Below are 20,339 nucleotides of genomic sequence, written 5' to 3'. Positions count from 1 at the left end.
ATAGAGTGTGAGAGACATCAGTGGTTTAAGTTGGGAGGCACGTGTGTGGCAAAATGATGAAATAGGAAAGGATAAATCTAGGCACCATATTGTGCAAATATCTGCATGCATCCTAGATAACAGAATGTTTTGTTAGGGAAACAATGAGGCAGAGATTCGATCAACTGGGAACAGAGAGAGAGAGAGAGAGAGAGAGAGAGAGAGAGAGAGAGAGAGAGAGAGAGAGAGAGAGAGAGAGAGAGAGAGAGAGAGAGAGAGAAAGCGTGTTGTTACGATGAAACACTTGTGTGAGTGTGCTTTGAGGCTTAAAACCAGATGCTGAATGGGAAAAGGCCACTGTTGGCTTCTGGGCACGTCTCAGACTGGCCAAAAGATGTGTCTGGCAAGGTCAAAGTTTAGCTACCGGAAAACAGCCCCTCATTTGTGCTACACGGTAGCAGCACACATGTGGCTCTCATTACCGCTACAGTGCTTCTGGGGGAATGATTAGGTTTTCCACAGGAGGTAAGGGGTTACAGTACCACCACTCTCAGACCTTAAACATACAGGCATTCAGTTCTATTTAAATATATCAGATTGAAATAAATCCACCTATTTTTTAAGCATAGAATGGTGGGATTCAACAAATTTATACCAGGCAAAAGTTATTGCAGCTGCTGGAACATGACTTGTGTAAGGATAAAATTTTCCTTGTAAGTCCTTTAATGAGGTAAACTATTGCAAGCTTAGGATTTTAGATAATCAGCACCTAAACAATTTGCATTCTTATTTAATACACTTAGTTTGTACTTAGTCCCTTACACACAAAAGGCTTTTTGACATCGTATTTTTTAAAACTGCTTGTTTCTGATACAAAGAGTTTAGGGGTAAATACAACACCCAAAGGGCTGCCTTGAAATGTGTGATTAACGTAAAGAAAAGTTTTGTAATGATTTATATAAACATAGGCTCATGTCTGCTTCAAAAATATACAATGATCTCTGGACATGTGCAAACTTTAATGGTCGTGAGCTGGTTAAGATTAAAAGCTAAGTTGAGCTAGTCCTGCCTTGCACATAGCTACAGGCCATGCCCACGTTTGCTGACCTGTAAAGAATGAGAGACCATTATGTATTTAAACCTTTCAAAGTGTTTGCTTTCCTCAGGAAATGGTTGATTTCTTGAAGTTGTAGAATTGGAATCACAGCAGTAACTATGTTGTGCTAAGAACCTCACCTCCCTGCTCAGTATTATCACTTATGCGCCATAGTAGTGGATCAACATGTAGCCGACGAGCTAAAAGCTGAAACCATCCATCACTCTAGAGGAATGTTTGATTGTTTCCAGCCATATATATAACACAAACACTGCATTTGTCACATCACCACTGGTTGCCAATCAATTACTCCTGATACTGAAAAACCTCACGACTGCTGAAGATTTTGAGCATATGACTTGCTGGCGATTATAAAATTAGTCATATGCCTATTCAGTAAACAGTCTGTTAAATTCTTCAATCTCAAGGTGTTGATGAATTTTCTATTAAAACACTGATGATATTTCCATCTGCTATTTTATTCAGTATATTATTTCAGTCCAAAAAAAAGTGAATAAGAGTTTAATAAAAGATAATAATAATAACAATAATAATAATAATAATAATAATAATAATAATAATAATAATAATAATAATAATAATAATAATAAACAAAAAGAAAATGTGCTGATAATTAACAAAGAAAAATGTAGAATCATTAATTTATAATCATGGTAAAGCTTTCTGTAAGGAGACGATATGGAACAAATTTTGAATGTTTTCCACTGCAGAAGAGAGTCTTCAGTAAAGGCCACAAGTACAAGAGATGACTGTTTACAGCAGTTTTTTCTCATAGATGTTCCATAACATTACATGTAACTAAGAATGGTTAAAACTATGGAGTACATAAATATTTAAAATTGCAATTGTTGGCAAAGTGATGTGGAATAAGAAGAATAAAACACATTGGAATGTACTGTTATAATAATATATTACCATTACATGGTGGTAACACCAACCTGCTATTGATTATTTTCTCATAACATGTGAACTCCTTGTTTTCAGTATAGTAACTGTAGTTTATACTGTATACTGTATGTTGTACTATATTAGAATGTTACCTTGCCTCTTGTGCTGTTAATAATATGCACACTTTTTTTATTCTCTTTCCATAAACAGCACACTTTCCTGCAGCAAGCTGTAACTTTAGGTCTTAATTTCAGTGATAATGTATCTTGAAAAAAAATTAAAACTTTGTTATTTCATGAAAAAATATAGCTGTTATTGGTTGCACAAGTGACAGTTCAAACATTGTATTATTTTGAAAGCTAATTTATATTTCAGTAATTGAATAGTTTTACTTAATACCTTTTAAAGTTTAAAGTTACAAATTTTGCATATGTGTTCTTCCCATTGCCATAAAGCTGCCCTTTTATTATGTCGTGGTTATATCATTAATCACTGCCAGGGCTTAGAGGAGGAGCTCAACCTTCAATCCCTAAAAGCAGGGATGCAGCTGTCCATAACCACACCTAATTTTAGTCTTCTCAATACTGCTTCCCTTCTCTTCTTCTCTTTTCCTCATCAAGGTATCTGAGACTCTCATACAAGTTCTCACCAAAGTCAAAATAACAATGCTTATATTTTTGAGTAATTATGTGTATTTATGTTCAGCTTATAAATACACATATATGTATATGTATATGTATATGTATAGAGACTCCAGCCTTGTTTCCTGATTTCCCGGACATTAAACATGAAATATTAACATAAAGGTGGAAGCTATGCGGGGCCAAAATACTGTTTTCACACAGTGTGAAACATATGCGACTCTCAATCTCTGGAATATAATCTACAGTTCAGTGTTAATGCACCATGCATCTCTGGCCTGAGTCAAAGATGTAGAAGAGAACTGTGGTTTTGTAACGGTGGTTACAGGTCTGAAAGTGTCCTGCTGTTTTATCACACATATAAAGTCCTCACGTTTTCTCTCCTTTCATCTGCTTAGCCATTTACTGCCTCATATTTTTGAGAATTATTATGCAGCAGAAAGACCTATACATTTAAAAAAAAAAAAAAAAAGTTTTTATTCAATATTTCTATGGTTGTCCCTCTGTGGGAAACCTTCTACATCATACCCTTCTCTGTGCAGAACACTACAACACTGTTTCCTACTGTGTAAAAATAAATCTTTACAATGCAGTTTGTCCTTTATATATATAAATGGATGTAAAGGTGTCGAGGCTCATATTCACACACCCACACACACACATACACACAAAGCACACACAAACAGACATATAGTTTGGGTCACTTTACCGCAATCCAGGCAACAAAGCCAACAGGTCTATTGTACTTACAGGAGGTCCTGCAACAGAGAAAAAGAAACTGGTGTTAGTCATACAGTATGCAGTAATAAATCAGTTTAGACATTAAAAAGGTTCAGCAGATCAGTTTATTGATGGGTCTGTCAGTATTGTTGTATTTTTATTGGAAAGTTTTAAATCAAAATCTCAGTCTTGCCAAGCTAACACTTCTGGTTTATTTAGGCCCTTAAACCTCATCTCAATATTGTGCCGCTTTGGATAAAAGCCCCGGCAAAATGAATGAGTGTAAATGTTAATGAGTTTAACAACCTAAGACCCTTTACCTGTTGATGTCAGCTATTCCTACATTTGACATGTATAAACTTAGATCTTATGACTATGTATATCTAGACAGTATGCCTTAGCTGTTCTCTCTGTCAGTACAGGTGCAATCAGTGAATCAATGATGACTCTCTTTATCCCACTCAGTCTTGAACACTCAGAGGAAAGCTGTAGTGAAGGTAAACATCTCCTGTACTGAGTCACGCTGTCGGCTCTGCGCATAAATAAAGCAGTTTAATTTCAGAGCTGTGTTTATAAAGTAGTAGATCACAGGCCTGATGTCAGTGCCCGTCAAGAGATCCAGCTGGTTTTTCTGGCAATGTGTTACTAAGTCTTAAACACTGCTGACAGCACAGGGAGAGGCGGAGGCTCATGTACCACAGCACACTACCACAGCACACTACTGGGATATAGTCATCACACACTGCACTTTAAAGTGAAACCCCTAAATAATTTATCACTAAAGTAGAACTTGCTTGGCTTATAATATTGAATTCAGCAGTCTCTCTATATGGCGGTTTTATTCCTTAAAACACCGTGTCTGTTATTGCAAAACAAAAGCATCCCGATGAGTAGACACTGGTAATATTTAAAATACTATTTGCTAAGCCCAAATTGAGCAGTTTAATCTAGTTTTAAGTGGTCAAAATATCATACGTCCTCCATCATGAGCTGTTAAAGCTTTCTTTGATTTAAATGCAGATTAGTTAGCATCATTGCAAATTTAGGCCCGTGTTCTGGAATCATCTTAATAAAATGTTCCCCCGTAAAAAGAAATGTTTGCAGTTACTCATAAAACGCTGGTATATTCAGCATCTTGTCATAGACAAAAGCAAAAATCATTTCAGACAAATAAATACCTCATGTCACATCAAATTAATCAGATCATCTCTTTAAGAACTCATTCACCCATCAGTCTGGAAAACATTGTGACAGGCTGCTATTTTTTCTGAAAGCAAATGATTATATCAAGCTGTTTTCCTTTAGGCAGAATGCATAAGGACACAATAATAGATTGCTTTCCAGTCTACTAAGGTTTAAAATAGCGTGAAAATGGAAGTTGGCGTATGACAGCTTTGGTTTTAAATGGCCCAAGGAAGAAAAAGGACAAAGACATGGATATTAACCCATGCATAGCCATCCATAATGGAAATAAATGGAATGAGAAATGGAACGTAACGACCTGTAACTTAAAATCAACTGACCTAAGAGACAAAGATGTATGCCTCCTAGATCTACGTAGAGAAACATCTCAGCCAAGTATAACGTACTCCAGGGGGGAAAAAAAGAAAGAAAATATGTGACCAGTCCTTCCTGTAATTTAGATGAGCAATAACTAAAGTAGGCATAAGTAATGGCATGGTCAAAACAGTGACAAACCTTTCCTATGGGCCTGTGAATTATTATTATCTTTCCTGTTATGAGAGCACTGTGCTTTTCTAGTAATTAAAGGAGATATTTATCAAAACTTAGGCAAAAAGCTAAATTGCCAAGTGGTATTTTTGTAGAAAATCCATGGTCAAACAAAAAGCAGGCATCAATGTATTGAGACCAATTAGTAAGTCATTAGAAATGATAGGTACAGTCCCAGGTTTACACACTGGCCCTGAGTCACTCCAAAGTTATAAAATATTAGTACATCATAAATGTAGCTTTGTAAAGCTCCATTTTACAAAGAACCACTTATTGGCTAAGACTTTCAGAGCCTGAATTAGGGAAAGTTTGCATGTGTCAAAATATTATCTTCATGAAACAAATGAAAGCAAAGAAACTTCCTAATAAGATTGAATGGGGAAGTGAATATGACTGAAGGGCAGGTATTTGCATAAGCTTGCCATATTATATCAAAATATGTCTGATTTCCTATTTTATACATAATTGTTCCTCCATTGGACATAGAATTCATAAAAACATGTAAAAACATTTTTCTTTATATGTCAGCACGTCTAACTGCCTTTAATGCTGTTATAAGGCACAATTACAGACAAAGTAATATGTTTCATTTTCACTCTATTCTGAGAACAACTAGCACATTAAAGCCTCCATCACCTTTATTGTTTCATATGCAAATTTGTATTCTTCATTTGGGATTCTAAAAAATTATGGAAGCATTATTGCTTACAACACCTTCTCTTAAAATAAACTTCTGAAATGTAATTTACAGATTTTAAATTTTCTGGCACAGACCATACTGTAGGCCTAAGGATATACTACAATACTAATAAAGCATTTTCATACCCCCTAAACCAGACTTGTAATGTAATGACTCAGACCAGGCATCAGAATTATTTGCTCCCTGACTGAAGTCATATCTTCACACTCAGTGAGAGCCACATCACAATGTGGAATGAGCAATAAAAACATCTGTCAATCCGTCAGAAGAAAGCACATTAATACCTTTGAGCAAAATCACCACAGACACATGGTAAACAGGAACCAAAAAACAGACAACCTTCTAAGAATGATGGGCAGTGGTACCAAAAAAGTGCTGGCACGAGTAGCCATTTTAGTGTAGTTCCAGGCCACTGAGGTCAGAGGAGTGGTGGCTGTGAAAGGTGAAACCCTATATACAAGCATGTGGAAGTGTATACTCAGATTCCTGACACATTCTGGGCTTGCAACCACTTCCTGTTCTACTGGGTTGCTTTGGGACATCTATAGACAACCTTCGTCAAAAGGCACATCAAGCACGGGCTTTAAATATACTGACGATGGAGGTGTCTTGAGTAATCCTGTTCAATGGTATCTCTGTTTACTGTGAATTTTTCTGAACATTTCGTTTATTGCATATGCTTCTGTAAACATTTATTAAAAGTGCAATATTACTCCATTTTGAACTTCTGTGCTATTTAGTTTTGAGTCATTTGAAACCATCTGTTGTCTAATTTTCTTTTTATGCAAAGTCAATTGGAGCCCATTTGAAACTGTTACGCACAAAAACAAACTTTCAATCTATCCAGGCCATTTGATGCTTTACTGTACATACAGTAGGCCACATATCAATTATATGCATGGCTGGAAATTAAAACGAAAATAAATGAAAAAAAAAAAAGAAGCAAAAAGGAAAATATTGGTCAAAGGTACAATTTCTGAATATACAAATTTTTCATCAGTGGCACAACATGGGCAGAACCTTTTACATTCATTATTGTACAACACATAAGGTGGCCCAGACCAAATGGGACACCATCTTGTTCCCCTCTCTAATTCCCACTCCCAAGGTCCTGGAATTCTATACCCCAAAATACCCAAGCCCTGCTTCCCACCACTACTCTTCTTATCCTGGGCCAGTCTCTCAGATTCCCATCTCCTCTGAAAGCTCCTTTAAAGACACCACACCAGCCAAGAACACGTGTGTCATCTTTCCGCCTTCTGCATTGTAAGCATAGTACAGGAATGTCACAGCAGTGGGGAGGAAAGGAACCGTAATAAAACATTTGGCTTGTGTTCTGTTGGCATGGAGAAAGTGCTAAGATATTATTCTAACTTCATATTAAGTATGAATCTCTGATCTTGATATCTAGAAATAAATTGATCTGCTATAAGAGGAAGCCAATTTCAATCCTGAAATAAAATAAATGTTACAGAGTGAAATTAAATGTTTTTTCACTATCAGAAGTGTATATGGACAAAAGTATGTGTACAAGTGAACATCACACACATTTCCAAATGTCTTTTGTCATGACAGTTCACCTTTGCACAAAACAGGTTAATAACGGCATGATTTGTCAAGGTTGATGTGAGAGAGGGCACAGGCACTGACCTTAGACCTCTTTTGGTTGTACTGGAATGCTGACTGCTCACCAGGCCTCATCATTTGACATCAGCGCCTGACCTCGCAAATACTCATATGGCTGAATGGGCAAAATCCATACAACCATCTCCAAAATCAAATGGAAAGGCTTCCCAGAAAAATAAAGATTATAATAACAACAAAGGGGGGCCTCTGTGTTAATGCCTATGGTTTTGGAACAGGCACATATGAGTGTGATGGAAGTGTTCCCTGGCCGTGTACTGTTTGTGGAGTAATGTGTCTGTATTTTTTTTTTAACTGCAATCTTACAGTACTTTCTCAGTTTTGTTGTCAAAGCTACAGGGTTTGCAGAATGGCTACAGCATGACCAGTCTAACCTTATTCCAACCACTTCTGGGTTTATTATTTTGCTATAACATCTTCTGTAGAGTTTTAGTGTACTAATAACATTTATCAGTAATTTATATGTAGTGTTTTATTATATTAAAAGTCTTTTTTAGACATATATGTATAAACCCTGTGTGAAGGTGCATCAAATGCATGTTAAAAAGTAACTTTTGTGGCATCTTTTATACACAGCCTTGTTAAAGAGAAATATTCAAATAAAAACAGTTTTATATGACCCTTCTAGAAAGCTGCAATGATTTGCTGGAAAAAGGGTATACCATACTCCCTTCACCTCTTCTATCCTCATAGAGCCAATAAACTGTAAAGAAAAGCTGTATCAGGTTTAGATATTTTCACAAAAATCTCAAATACAGAGAAGCCAACCGTCCATCATCCATACTCCTCCCATAGGCAGGTCGAGTCAGGTGAATCACCACACAACAGTCATTTTCACTTACTCTTATGTCTCATCTGTGCTGGCATCATAAATTTGAAATGTGCAAATAGGGAACCACATAAGCCAACAATGCTATAAAATAACTTCTGTAATCCAAATTTGGCCATGCAGTTCCAATGATAATTCCATTTGTTTTTCAGAGTTATTGGTAGCGCTATATTTCTCTGCGTTTTTACCTTGTGTAAATTACAGCTTTTCTCAAAAGGCCAGAAGTTACATGCACTTATTGCAATCTTTCAAGCTCATTTGTGGGAAGACAGAAGATGAAATATTTTCCCAAACGGTCCTTAGAGATAAATAACCAAGGCACTAAGGCCGAGATTAAATAATTACACCAAGTCTCTTACAGATCACCACAAAGACCCCATTGAGGTGGTACCAGAAAAAGCCACTTTTAACCTGATTTTACCATCATTCTCCCAAATTACTCTCCGGTGGAAAATTATACATTAAATATGTGACCACCTTTTCCAGTCTCAATAGATGAAAAGCTTCCGACTGCAATCCATTGAGATGATTCCTGAGCTGGAGCAACACATAAATCATACTTTTTTTCCTGGTCAAAACTTAAATTGCAGCCCCAAAGAAATTTATCCATAATTGCAGGCCTACAGTATGATGTGTCCAAAATCCAGCAGGGAGCCTGCACAGGAACACCTATGGTTACTCTGTAATCCCATTTTCACATGACTGAACATGCTAACACCACATCACACAGTCCATATGCCCAGTGAATGGATGTTCCAGAGAATCACAGAAACAAGGGGAATGGTGCTTGCTCCAAACTCCAGCTTGCTTTTCACTGAGTTATGATGTACTATAAAAGTGTGGGTAGACTTCACTATGGTGCACAGGGTTTAATAAGGACTTGTTCTGACTTCACTTCCTTTGATGGACTGACTGAACTAAAATCTAACAATTCACTCTGGTTGACATGGTAAGCTATTGCTTGCTCTCCACTTTAATTGGGTCTCGCTTATTGAATCAACAACAAAAAAGAAATAGCCAGGAAGTGAGCAGAGAATTTGACCTCGTTATCAGAAACCAGAGCATTATGGAGTGACAGGAATATCAATAGGGCCACTGGGAGAAATACTGTCCAACTTTAACCACACACAAAAGTAAAACCTCAGCTTATCTATTACAAATAAAATGCAGATTTAAAAGAAGAGGGTTGCATTAACACTTACAGATCCTACACATGTGAAGACATTATACTTTAGCAGCTACTCTGCCAGGAACGTGAATACAAAAGGATACAGGTACAAAATATAAGACACATATGATGTATATGGAATGCAGCACCGTGAAACTCAAAACCTTCTCCACCAAGCTAACCTAAAGGACTTTATGTGGTCACACACTGGTGTTTGCATAGCTTCAAATACCTAACAGCGCTCCTGTCCAAGAGGATCAGGATCCAACACAATTCGGAGATTTCCCTGCTTTAGCACCGCTACTGAGACAAGTAAATAAGGTGTCTAAACACTAAAAAAGGAAGAAGAATTAAATTACTGAACTCTGACTTCAATCTTTAACTGTAATTCATAATAAAGATAAGGCCCAGGACATGAAGGAGTCATGCTTTTCTTAATTACACACACACACACACACACACACACACACACACACACACACACACACACACACACACACACACACACAACCATTTCTTGAATAACAAACACTTTGCAGTGGAAGACAAATGGCTTCCTAGATAAGGTTAAAACAACATCTAAACTACAGCAGGCAAAAAAATGTTGTACACTTACAATGTTTTATGGTTCTGCTACAGAAAGTCTAATTGCCGTGTCCATTTTTTGTAAGACCATCTTTAACCCCTGGCAACATTTATTTATGCTGGGAGGGTGTTAAAAGACAAGATTAGTGTTCTTGTTTTGAAACATATTTCTCTTTGTACTCTATCCCCTAATGGAAAAGACAGCACACAATACAGTTCATCAGCAAAAGCAAAAAAATTCACTCACAATATGAGAGACTGCTGACAAATGTTGTAGTTTGCAAGCAGAATATGTTCCTGAAACATCAATTAGTCTTCCTTATAATCTTGTTATAGCATAAATGTGCTCGTGATGAAATTCATAAATGGATAGTGTTTTTTGGGGGAAAAAGAAAGGATCAAGTCAGGCAACTCTGCTACTGAGTTTTATCAGATCAGTTAAATGAAAGACTACAGCTGTAGGATGTCTCAGAGGACTACCACGGGGGAGGCTTAGCCACCTACATTTTGCATTCAGATACTGTGTCCCTGAGCATAAAAAAAGGTAATATGGTGCTTAGGGAGCATATCTCTACTACTATTTGGTTACTGAGAAAGAGGTGGCACACAGCCATGAGACAAGAGCTATTAAAACAGAAGCTTGATAAGCAGACTTCAGTGGCATTGCTGAAATAGACGTTGTGCACCTTGATGTGTTTACCATGTGTGTTCCAGAGCAGGCATATGGCCAACAGCACTGTACACATCATTGCTGGTGTTAAAAGTGCCTATCAAATGTGTGCTGCTTGCTGGCTGATTGCAAAACCAGAGCTGCTGGAAAACAAAATTACACAGGCACTAAAGTGTTAAAAGAACTGCACAGTCTCAGACCTGCTGGGGAGCAGGAGGGCAATCAAATGGAGAGTTACTGGGTAGAATGACCCATGTAATATATTTATGATTGAAAGTATTTCTATAATGAGTAAAACTAGAGATCTCAACGCCAGGGAGTATACTACCAGTACTGTAAATAAATGTACAATGAATGTGGCTTGCAATTTCCTGCAATTAGCCATATATCCTTCTCTCCTGTGAGGGAGGCCACACTCCTGTTCATCTGATGTGACACTTGGAGATGAACCCAAGTCAAGGTGTTCCTTTAGCTCTGAGATGAGAAAGATGAGGCTACATCTACATGAATCTCAGATGGTGTGCCATTTGATCGTTGAAATTCTGAGACATTCAGGTGTCAGAAGAGTGTTCAAATACTGCAAGACACTTCACCAGGCTAGTCATTCCATTAACGTTTGTCTATACTACACTACTTTTCTTTCCTTCATTTTAAATTAGAAACTATATGTGGTATCAACATCACTGAACAGCTGTCAAGCAGGCAGGTGCTTTTTAGCTGAGAACTGAGCTAACTGGTGATGGCAGCTTAATGGCAGTAAAGCAAAGATTTTATTCTTCTTAGGAAAACTGTAGTAAATATCTGACTATGTAATCAAAAGTGTTTTTTTTTGTTCCCCAATATATTGGCATGCATATCTAAAAGGATTATTTATCTTTAAGATATTTGAAACATTTAATAATTCAAATAATCTTCTGCTTATTAGTCACCCATTAGAAAAAACGGGGGTCTGTTCTCAATCAGGCCCTTCAAGCTGCTCTAACCATGTAGCAAAATAAACCCAGACTTGTTGAAGGATGACACATCCACACAAAAGGCAAACAGGACTAAAAAGAGAAAATCACATGAAAGTATCAAGTTTCCTTAAGATGAGAGAAACAGACTTGACCTCGAACACTGAGTTCCATCCAGAAACAGTAAGGTATGAAGGACACATGCACATTCCTTCATTTCCCAAACACAAAGCCATTGAGTATTCTTCCACAGCCTGTACAAATTGTCTGAGAAAACTCAAGCTACAACAAAAATAATCAAACTCAAACCAAGCACAATCTGCTAGTAAATTGTTGCTGCCATGTTCAGTGACCCTCTATAGCTTAGTCTGAGACTGTTGCTGCGGTATACCAAGAATATTTTCAACACGCTTCTCAATTACAGCTCAAAATAATCCCTACTGACACAAACGCTAGTGTCCTAGACATGGAGTGTCACACTTGGGTTCTGTTACACAGACAGAGTAAAAATCACCATTTTCATTACAGTAAACAGTCTGACAATCAGCGCATATTAGATACTGAATTATCAGCAGGATTAGTCATCTAATCACAATATTTAAAATATGAGACCCTAAGGTCAATAACTAAGGCATTATTCAAATCTAGATCTTGTCTGAATGTAAAATAAAGGGAAACAGCATCACATAATTTTGTCTATGTGTGTATGCTGTGTTTGATTCCCATCACCAGATGAATTCCACTTAGAGGAAGCATTTGAGTAATGTATTTTGGAGCGAATCTGATCAATTCTGCTCATTTCCTTCATTCAGGAAGCTTTAATTCTGATCATAAAAACATTCAAAAGCCCCAGAACACACACAAACCAGAACCCTCCCAATCCCTAATGCTCTTTCTGACTTTTCACATCTGTATTATTTATCTCTTATTTTCTCTGTGACTCTAAATGAAGTAGAATGAGAAGTATGCCAGTGTTCTTTAACAAGAGTCCAACGTCTCCTCATCACCCAACACCACTGCATGCCACACTAGGTTATGGAATCCAAACACTCTGCCATGCCTGAAGCATAAACTACACTGGCCTGTAGAAAGCCACTCCAGACTCCTTACTCCATTAATCGCACAGTGAGTCTGAAATAATATCTTAATCAATTCTCTAGAGAAATGCACAAATGTTACATGAGAATCAGCTTACCTATATGATCAGTATTACATCAATACTATTAAAATGTACAAAGGATAAACAGATCAAGAAAAATACCATTTATATATGTCAAAAGTCAATCATAGATGCACTGTAAACTCAACAACCACTTTATTAGGAACATTATATTAAAACTGGGAAGGTCTGTTACAAAACAGATTCGAATCTTTGTGGAACATCCACAAGATTTTAAAAACATTCCTTCGGAGTTCTGGTCCAATTCCTACAGAATCCTTAACTGCACTTTCATACTGTTCTACTACACCCCAAAGGCTTTTTACTAGATTCCACTCCAGTGACTGGGAACACTAAAGTTACTAGAATTCAAGCAATGAATGATTGTAATATTGGTCCAAAGTGTGACAAAATAACATTCTCCATACTCCATAATAATATTCTTCACACCTTTTCTCCACCTCCACCAGCCTAGAATATTGATACAAGGGCATCTCACTGAAGATGCATCTCACTCACTTTTTCTTTATTGCACTATTCTTAGTAAACTTTAGAGAGTATTGTGTGTTAAAATCCCAGGAGATTAGCAGTTATCAATATGCTGAATATCCTGTCTGGATCTAACAAACATGCCACACTCAAAATCACTGAAATGACATTCTGATGTGAAAGCTGCTGACTGTATCATTTAATTCGATTCCCTTTCCTATAATTTAGAAACAATAGTTTATGCACTGCATTGCTCGTGCTGATAAGATAAGACAATGATTAGATTGCATAAAAGAGTAGGAGTACAGGTATTACTATTAAAGTGCTCAGGTAATACATATGCATAGACTTAAAAATAAACATGGAGCAGACCCCATTTTTTTTTAAACAGAGCATATTCTCTCACTCAGCAGCAGAATCCTGGAATGTCATGCACCAGAACTTAATGGTTGTTCCCAAGGCATTTCAACATTGGAGGAAGTCAGCAAGCTTGTTGTGGAAAACAAATGTCCTGCTTCATCACTCATCCGAAAGTCTGTTCCCACACCCGAGTAGCAGAAATCAGGCCTCCACAATCACAACATTAATTACCTCTGTTTGCAAATTGCAAATGGCATTACAGTGATAGAACAGAGATGTCTAATTGAATGGTATTCCAGAATCAAGTTTCTAATGGAATAATGTGTTTTCATGAGATTTGGCTTTACCACTGCTTTTTTCATCCAAATAATAAAACAAAATATATAGTGAGGAATAAATGTCATATAAATAATCTATGCACTGGATCAATGAGCTCTTTAACATAGCAATGAGTGTGTGGGTGTGTTTGTGTGTGTCTCAAACAATGTGTGTTTCAGTCACTCTGTGTGGCTCAGCAATCATCTGCTACTAGTCTGTTGTGCTCACAACAATGTGAGCTCCTACGCAAGTCATCCTCTGTTCTACAGCTCTGAACCTCTGATCAGCCAAGCAGAACTTCGAACCAAACACCAGCACTGCTAACTCGCTCTTCTGAAGCGTCTACCACATACAGACAGACACACAAACACACACACGCACACAATACATTTGCAATGTAGGATGCCATCCTGATTTGATCATGCATATAGCCCTCCAGGGTTACTCTGTGGTGTCCTTCCCAATCCATCCTTGAGGCCTCACACGTCAGGAAATCTCTCTTAACACACATCAGTAATCACAAAAAACAGGCTGAAGCTTAAGCGTCAACCGTGAAGACAAATAACCCAAGCCATACAAAGAAAGCAATGTTTAGGCTACCGGACAAGAAGGTCATAAAGGTGGCTTGCCCTGAGGTGATCTCATGCTTTAATCCTGAAATTCAGTGTGAATGGGAACAGTATAAGGTGACGTATTCAGTGAACACCAAATCTGACAGCTATTGTTGACCTTACTGAGTGAATGAGCATGTTTCTCTCTATGTGAGTTTGTAGGACCTGAGTTTGTGTAACAATTTTTTGCAGGTTGTCAGTAGGGAATTAGGAAAGTGTGTGTGTTTATCTCATGTCTCTTGAGTTCTTTCCATTGTAGGTTTGCATAAATTAATTAACCACAAAATTTCAACAATCCCTAAATTACCATGGATGCCAGAGAATAGAGGTCATGATCCTGTTCAGCTTTGCCTCAGTCATGCACACTTACTGAAATTAAACTTCAATGAATAATAACATTTAATTAAGGAAAACAAAAATAAAATAAAATGAAAAATCTATAAAATATCATTATGGTTAAAGTTAATGTGTTTTTCACAGTTAATAAGTTTCTTCCACTTTATGGTGCCATGCTTATTCTTCAAAGCATTCCATCATAAGTATCCCAGTGTAAAAATATCCCAACCAAATAAATCATCTAATGAAACTGTGATTTAAGTCATTATTACCATGGAGTAAAGGACTTGATGATATTGTTGCAAATTTCTAAATTTAAATACATTTATTCATCTTTATTTATGGTCAAACTACACACACACACACACACACACGCACACACACACGCACACACACACACACGCACGCACACACACACACACACACACACACACACACACACACACACACACACACACACACACACACACACACACACACACACACACACACACACACACACACACACACACACACACACACACACATATTGCCTGTGTTTGTGTTACAGTATCATTGTGACCCTTCATAAGCTAATAGTAAATCTCTGCCTTTACCTCTATTTCCCCAGTTAGGTCCTACCTGCTTAATTTCTAAGCTCAAATGCTACACTGAAGCTACAGTGACATAGGATGTCAGTTTTGTCAGGAAGTCAGTTTTATAGGAAGCCCTCCAGTCTGCCTTTATTTGAAAGTTAAAAAAAGTGCCCCCTCTCTGTCTGACAGAAAGGCAAGGACAGGACAATCATAGAACTTCAGCCATCAGCAATTCGTTGCACAGTTCAGAAGAAAGCAGGTACATATTTGGATATTCAATTTGAAGAAAAGAAAGCTGTTTAAGCTGTGCTCTAATGCCCACTTTATTACACTTAAAGGGGAACTTACTGTACGTAAACATGTTCCATTCCTTACTTGTTGTATTTTTGCACTGCACTAGATCACAGTAGAGCAATCTGTTAGAGCAAGTGTCTTGAGGCATAAGGTCCCAATTAGGTCATTCCTATCACCATGGTGGACAATGTGTATTTGACTCATCCACTGAAAGTTTTGCTCTGTGTTTGAGAACAAGGCCCTGATGCTGTCCCACACTTGTACACATACTCGTCGACACACCGTGAACATACCTCAGCCTGTTCTCCCAGAAGAGGGCCTCTCAGCGAGGGGCAAAGTATCCCCTCAGCACTGTAAATAACCTTGTTTATCTAGAGGACATCAAACGAATGCTTTGTGGTGAGATGAGCAAACCAAATGGGGCTGGGTTAATGACGAGGAGAGAGGGGAAGCTGGCCATGTTTACATCTCCAAAAGCAATTGCTTTTCTCTGTTTGATAAGTCCTGTCACCTCCTTCTACAACAATGTTCACAAATATACATAATTATACACGCTATACACAGATGCTAAAACAAATTCCCAGAGCTTTGCATCACAAAAAGTCTCACAAGGTGACACAGAACTCCTGTTAGCTTGTCTGACCTCATATACAGGATATGCACATCCGAAATAATTCATTTCAATGGAATGGACATTATCACAAGGCAGATTTACAGAAATCGTAAAGTATACAAAGGTACTTGCCTTTGCATTATATTAGAATTGCCCCATCATGTTCTCTGTGATGATCAGTAAAGCTGTCTTCACACTCAACACTCAACTTGCATACATACAAGTAATAGTCAAAGATTTATTGTTAACGTCAAGGCTTTGTGTCAAATTAAACTTACATTCCTTTTTAACAAGAAAACAAAATCCTGTTGACGTGGCATAAATCAATGAATGTGATGGATTCTACATTTGAAACACATGGTTTTGTTCATTATCATATTTTCACTCCTTACACTGATGATTCCTTCATAAATGACTTCACAAATTCCTTCACAATTCTCTGGCTAAACCGTCTGAAGAAATATTCTGTCCTCACCACAAACAGCATAAGTCTGTAGCATTTGAGCACTGTTACATTATTAAATACAGAAAGGAATTAAATACAGACACGTGTGTTATTTTATATCACTAATAGAGTTTTAGTTTCTTTATTCTTGCCTTTTTATTGCTAGTTTCTTATATGTATCACGTTTAATGGGGACCGGAACCCCTCGCGATAGGTGAAAATCCACGAAGTAGGATTGGTCCTAAGTTTGACCTTTTCACTGATGGTCATCATCTTCCTCTTCCTCTTGGGCTCACTAGAGGAATCTTTTGCTTAGGAGGCATTGTAAGGGCTTAACGAAAAGTTACTTTCGAACACAATACGTGAGACACAGTTTACAGCGTGAACTAGAATGGCGAGATACAACAAGGGAAGAAGCTGGGAGAGGATGCGATGATGCGCAGCCAATCAGCTCTGATCTCGTACCGGGAACCAATCATGTGCCTTGTCTGAGTGCCCATGGGTATGTACAAAGCCTCTGAGAGAGTTTCTCTCTTTGTCTGGCATCCTGGGAAACCGTTTTTATTTTTATTTTTCGATGAATATTTTTGAAAAATCAGCAATGCACTGAGGCCGCAAAACTTGAACCGCGAACCTTGAACCGTGAAACTTGAACCGCAAAGTGGCGAGGGATTACTGTATTTGGTATAAATGCTCTTTTCTGCTTAGCTGGCAAAATAGTATTGTTTACTGCTTTGGATGTGAGTTTAGTAGGATGAATCATGCATTGAAGGCTGCAATACTAGCCTGTGGGCCTCGTCTCTGTCTGGAATCTGGTATTTGTGAATCAATAATTGTCTATCAAAGATCTCTGTTATTCATACCCAGAACAACTAATAAATAAAGGAAGGACAAGTAATAAAGTTAAAATAAAAATAGAAGCAGAGATAGACCTTTCCCTTAGAAAGTTTAAACCCCGATTGGTAGACCTCTGTGAAAATGATCAGCTTGTCTTAAGTAATGCCATCTTGTGTCTGTGATGATGTAACAGGATGTTCAGGTAAATGAGTTCTGGTCGGTTCATTAGCAGATTCCTTCTCATGTTAAATGAGCAAAACAATGGACCTGGTTCTGAAAAAATCCTACTAAGTTAATGGTAGCTCTTTTTTCTCTCTCTAATCGTTTATCTTCCTGGTGTTTTCTTCCACGATTTCTCTCTCTCTTTCATCACAGAGTCAACCTGAGGTCCCCAGTTTCTTGGCGTCAGTAAGAATGGAAGCTAGGTCTGGCTCCAGGGTCTCTGTTAAATACATAGAACTCCTTGCCTCAGAGACTTCCCTCTCTAAAAGCTTTGCAAGACAGGCAGAAAAGCAAGACCCTATGTAGGAGGTTTTTCATTCTCTGATGAAAAAGAATTTAAAGTACTTTAGAACACAAAACCTAAAAATGACAGAAATGCTTGGCGTTATAATAAGTGATTCAACTGTTACTTTAAAAAAATGAAGAAAAGTAGAACCACATAAAAAGCAAGAAAAAAAATCAAAGAGCAGCAAAGGTTTTTAGATTAAGAATGAGAACAGCAGTAATGGGTGACGTTGCTCAGTTGCTAATCTAAAATCAGCAAACAGAACTTTTAACTTGTTGAGTAAATGTTTCTGGTTGGTGATCAGCAATTCCTGACTAATTGACCTCCTTAACCTTTGTGGAAAAAGTTCAGTGCCAGTGCAGTACTTCACCTGACAGATTTCAATAGACACACACTTTTGTGGATGAATTCTGTGACATAATCATTTATTTATTTTTTCATGCTCTCAACAATAACATGTTGATTCACTGAACATAAACTGAGTGACTGCATTAATCAAGGCCAACAATTACAACCATCTGATTTACTGAACATACTGAAAGCTCTGAGAGTCAGAGGTCAGACTCTTTTCCTGGAAATATTGAAAAACAATATGGCTGGCTAGGAACGATCTGACTTGGACAAATTCTTTCGAAATGATTCTTTTAATGAACGTGTTTATTGTGTTCACGAGTTCACCAGAAGGAACATTTATGTAGCCACTACATAACATACAGGACAATTGTCTAGGACAAAGCTAACATTTCACCCTAATGTGCACAAAGTAATATTTACAGGTTGCTACAATTCATAATATCTGTGATTCTTTTTTGTGTATGGTTCTATAATGGATCTTTGCAAAAAATAAATAAATAAATGTGTATATATATATATATATATATATATATATATATATATATATATATATATATATATATATATATAGATAGATAGATAGATAGATAGATAGATAGATAGATAGATAGATAGATAGATAGATAACAGTAAAAATGTAACAAATGTTAAATTCCTTAAATGCCCTAAGAAATATCTCTTATGCCATCACAAACCGGTCATGTTACAGACCCCAAAATAGAAATCTGGTTAATTTTATTGCCTACTGCTACCTATAAATCCGATATGCCCGTAAGGCACGCTGATAAAAACATGAAAGCTCTCCAATAAAACACTGGCTTTGTTTCCTAAACAGAAGTCCAGTTGACCTTTATTTATTCGTATCCCCCTTATTATAGCTGAAGGGCAGATAAGTTGTTTCAAATAAAACAGACTTTGGAACAGAAACACACTAGGAAAAGCAGAGAATGAAAGGGAAGTTGAGGGAAACCATTAGAACAGCAGGAAGAAAGAGATAAGAATCCAGTGACATGCAATGGTCTAAAGGAGCAATAGGGTGTATTAAAGTTGACAGGACTGAGACACAACAAGGAAAAAGATAGGAAAACTTCAATAAATCTCTGTAAAGAATTTTAAACACTTAATTTCAAGGGGCAGGGGGTGGGGTTGGGGTATTAGTAATGGGGCATATGAGGTGGATGGAAGATGATGGAAACACTGTTGGGTTGACTAACCAGCAAACCATCACAGGACAGATTAGTGTGTGCTAAGAAATCTAGAAAATAAAACAATGTTTACTGTTACCCATGAGCTAAATTTAACTAAGACGCAGTGTCCTCTGACAGAAGCCTACTTCACCCTCACTAAGTGACTGTAGGTAATACCTTAGATGAGGGGTGAGAGGTTAAGAGTCAGCGTACACCCTGAGGATCTTCTTTAACCTGTAATTTAACACCCTGCCATCAACACTAACACAATGACCTCAGTGCCAACAGACTGGTGTTTGTAGAGCATTTGTTAAGCTCTCTGTTTATAAAAGGACTAAGCAGTGTACACAGAAATCGTAGTTTCTTTATCTTGTGAAACATTTTTATCAAAATAAATAAATAAAATAAATTATTTGTAAAGATCTACTTAATGTACAAAAAAGTCCACCTTGATTTTTTATATTGGTTGGGGAATTTCAGTGCTTCAGTATAGACTGTTAATGTGAATCATTATAGTATATATATATATATATATATATATATATATATATATATATATATATATATATATATCAAATCAAATATCAAATTCAGCTTAAATTAATGTCATAAACAATACAATCAGGTG

At 37.1% G+C, this 20,339-nt stretch overlaps 1 protein-coding gene across 29 annotated transcripts in view; it reads right to left on the bottom strand.

Moving 5' to 3' along the window:
• col13a1 (collagen, type XIII, alpha 1) overlaps window positions 1-20,339 on the bottom strand; it is a 76,179-nt gene that overhangs the window by 44,326 nt on the left and 11,514 nt on the right. For all 29 annotated transcript variants that reach the window (XM_047812497.1, XM_047812479.1, XM_047812482.1 and 26 more), the window contains exon 3: window positions 3,376-3,383. In XM_047812497.1, the coding sequence (XP_047668453.1) occupies window positions 3,376-3,383 (8 nt within the window). The remainder of the gene's footprint in view (window positions 1-3,375; window positions 3,384-20,339) is intronic.

This window comes from Tachysurus fulvidraco, chromosome 4, assembly GCF_022655615.1.
Source record: "Tachysurus fulvidraco isolate hzauxx_2018 chromosome 4, HZAU_PFXX_2.0, whole genome shotgun sequence".
Taxonomy (NCBI): Eukaryota; Metazoa; Chordata; class Actinopteri; order Siluriformes; family Bagridae; genus Tachysurus; species Tachysurus fulvidraco.
This window is presented reverse-complemented; position numbering and strand designations above follow the sequence as displayed.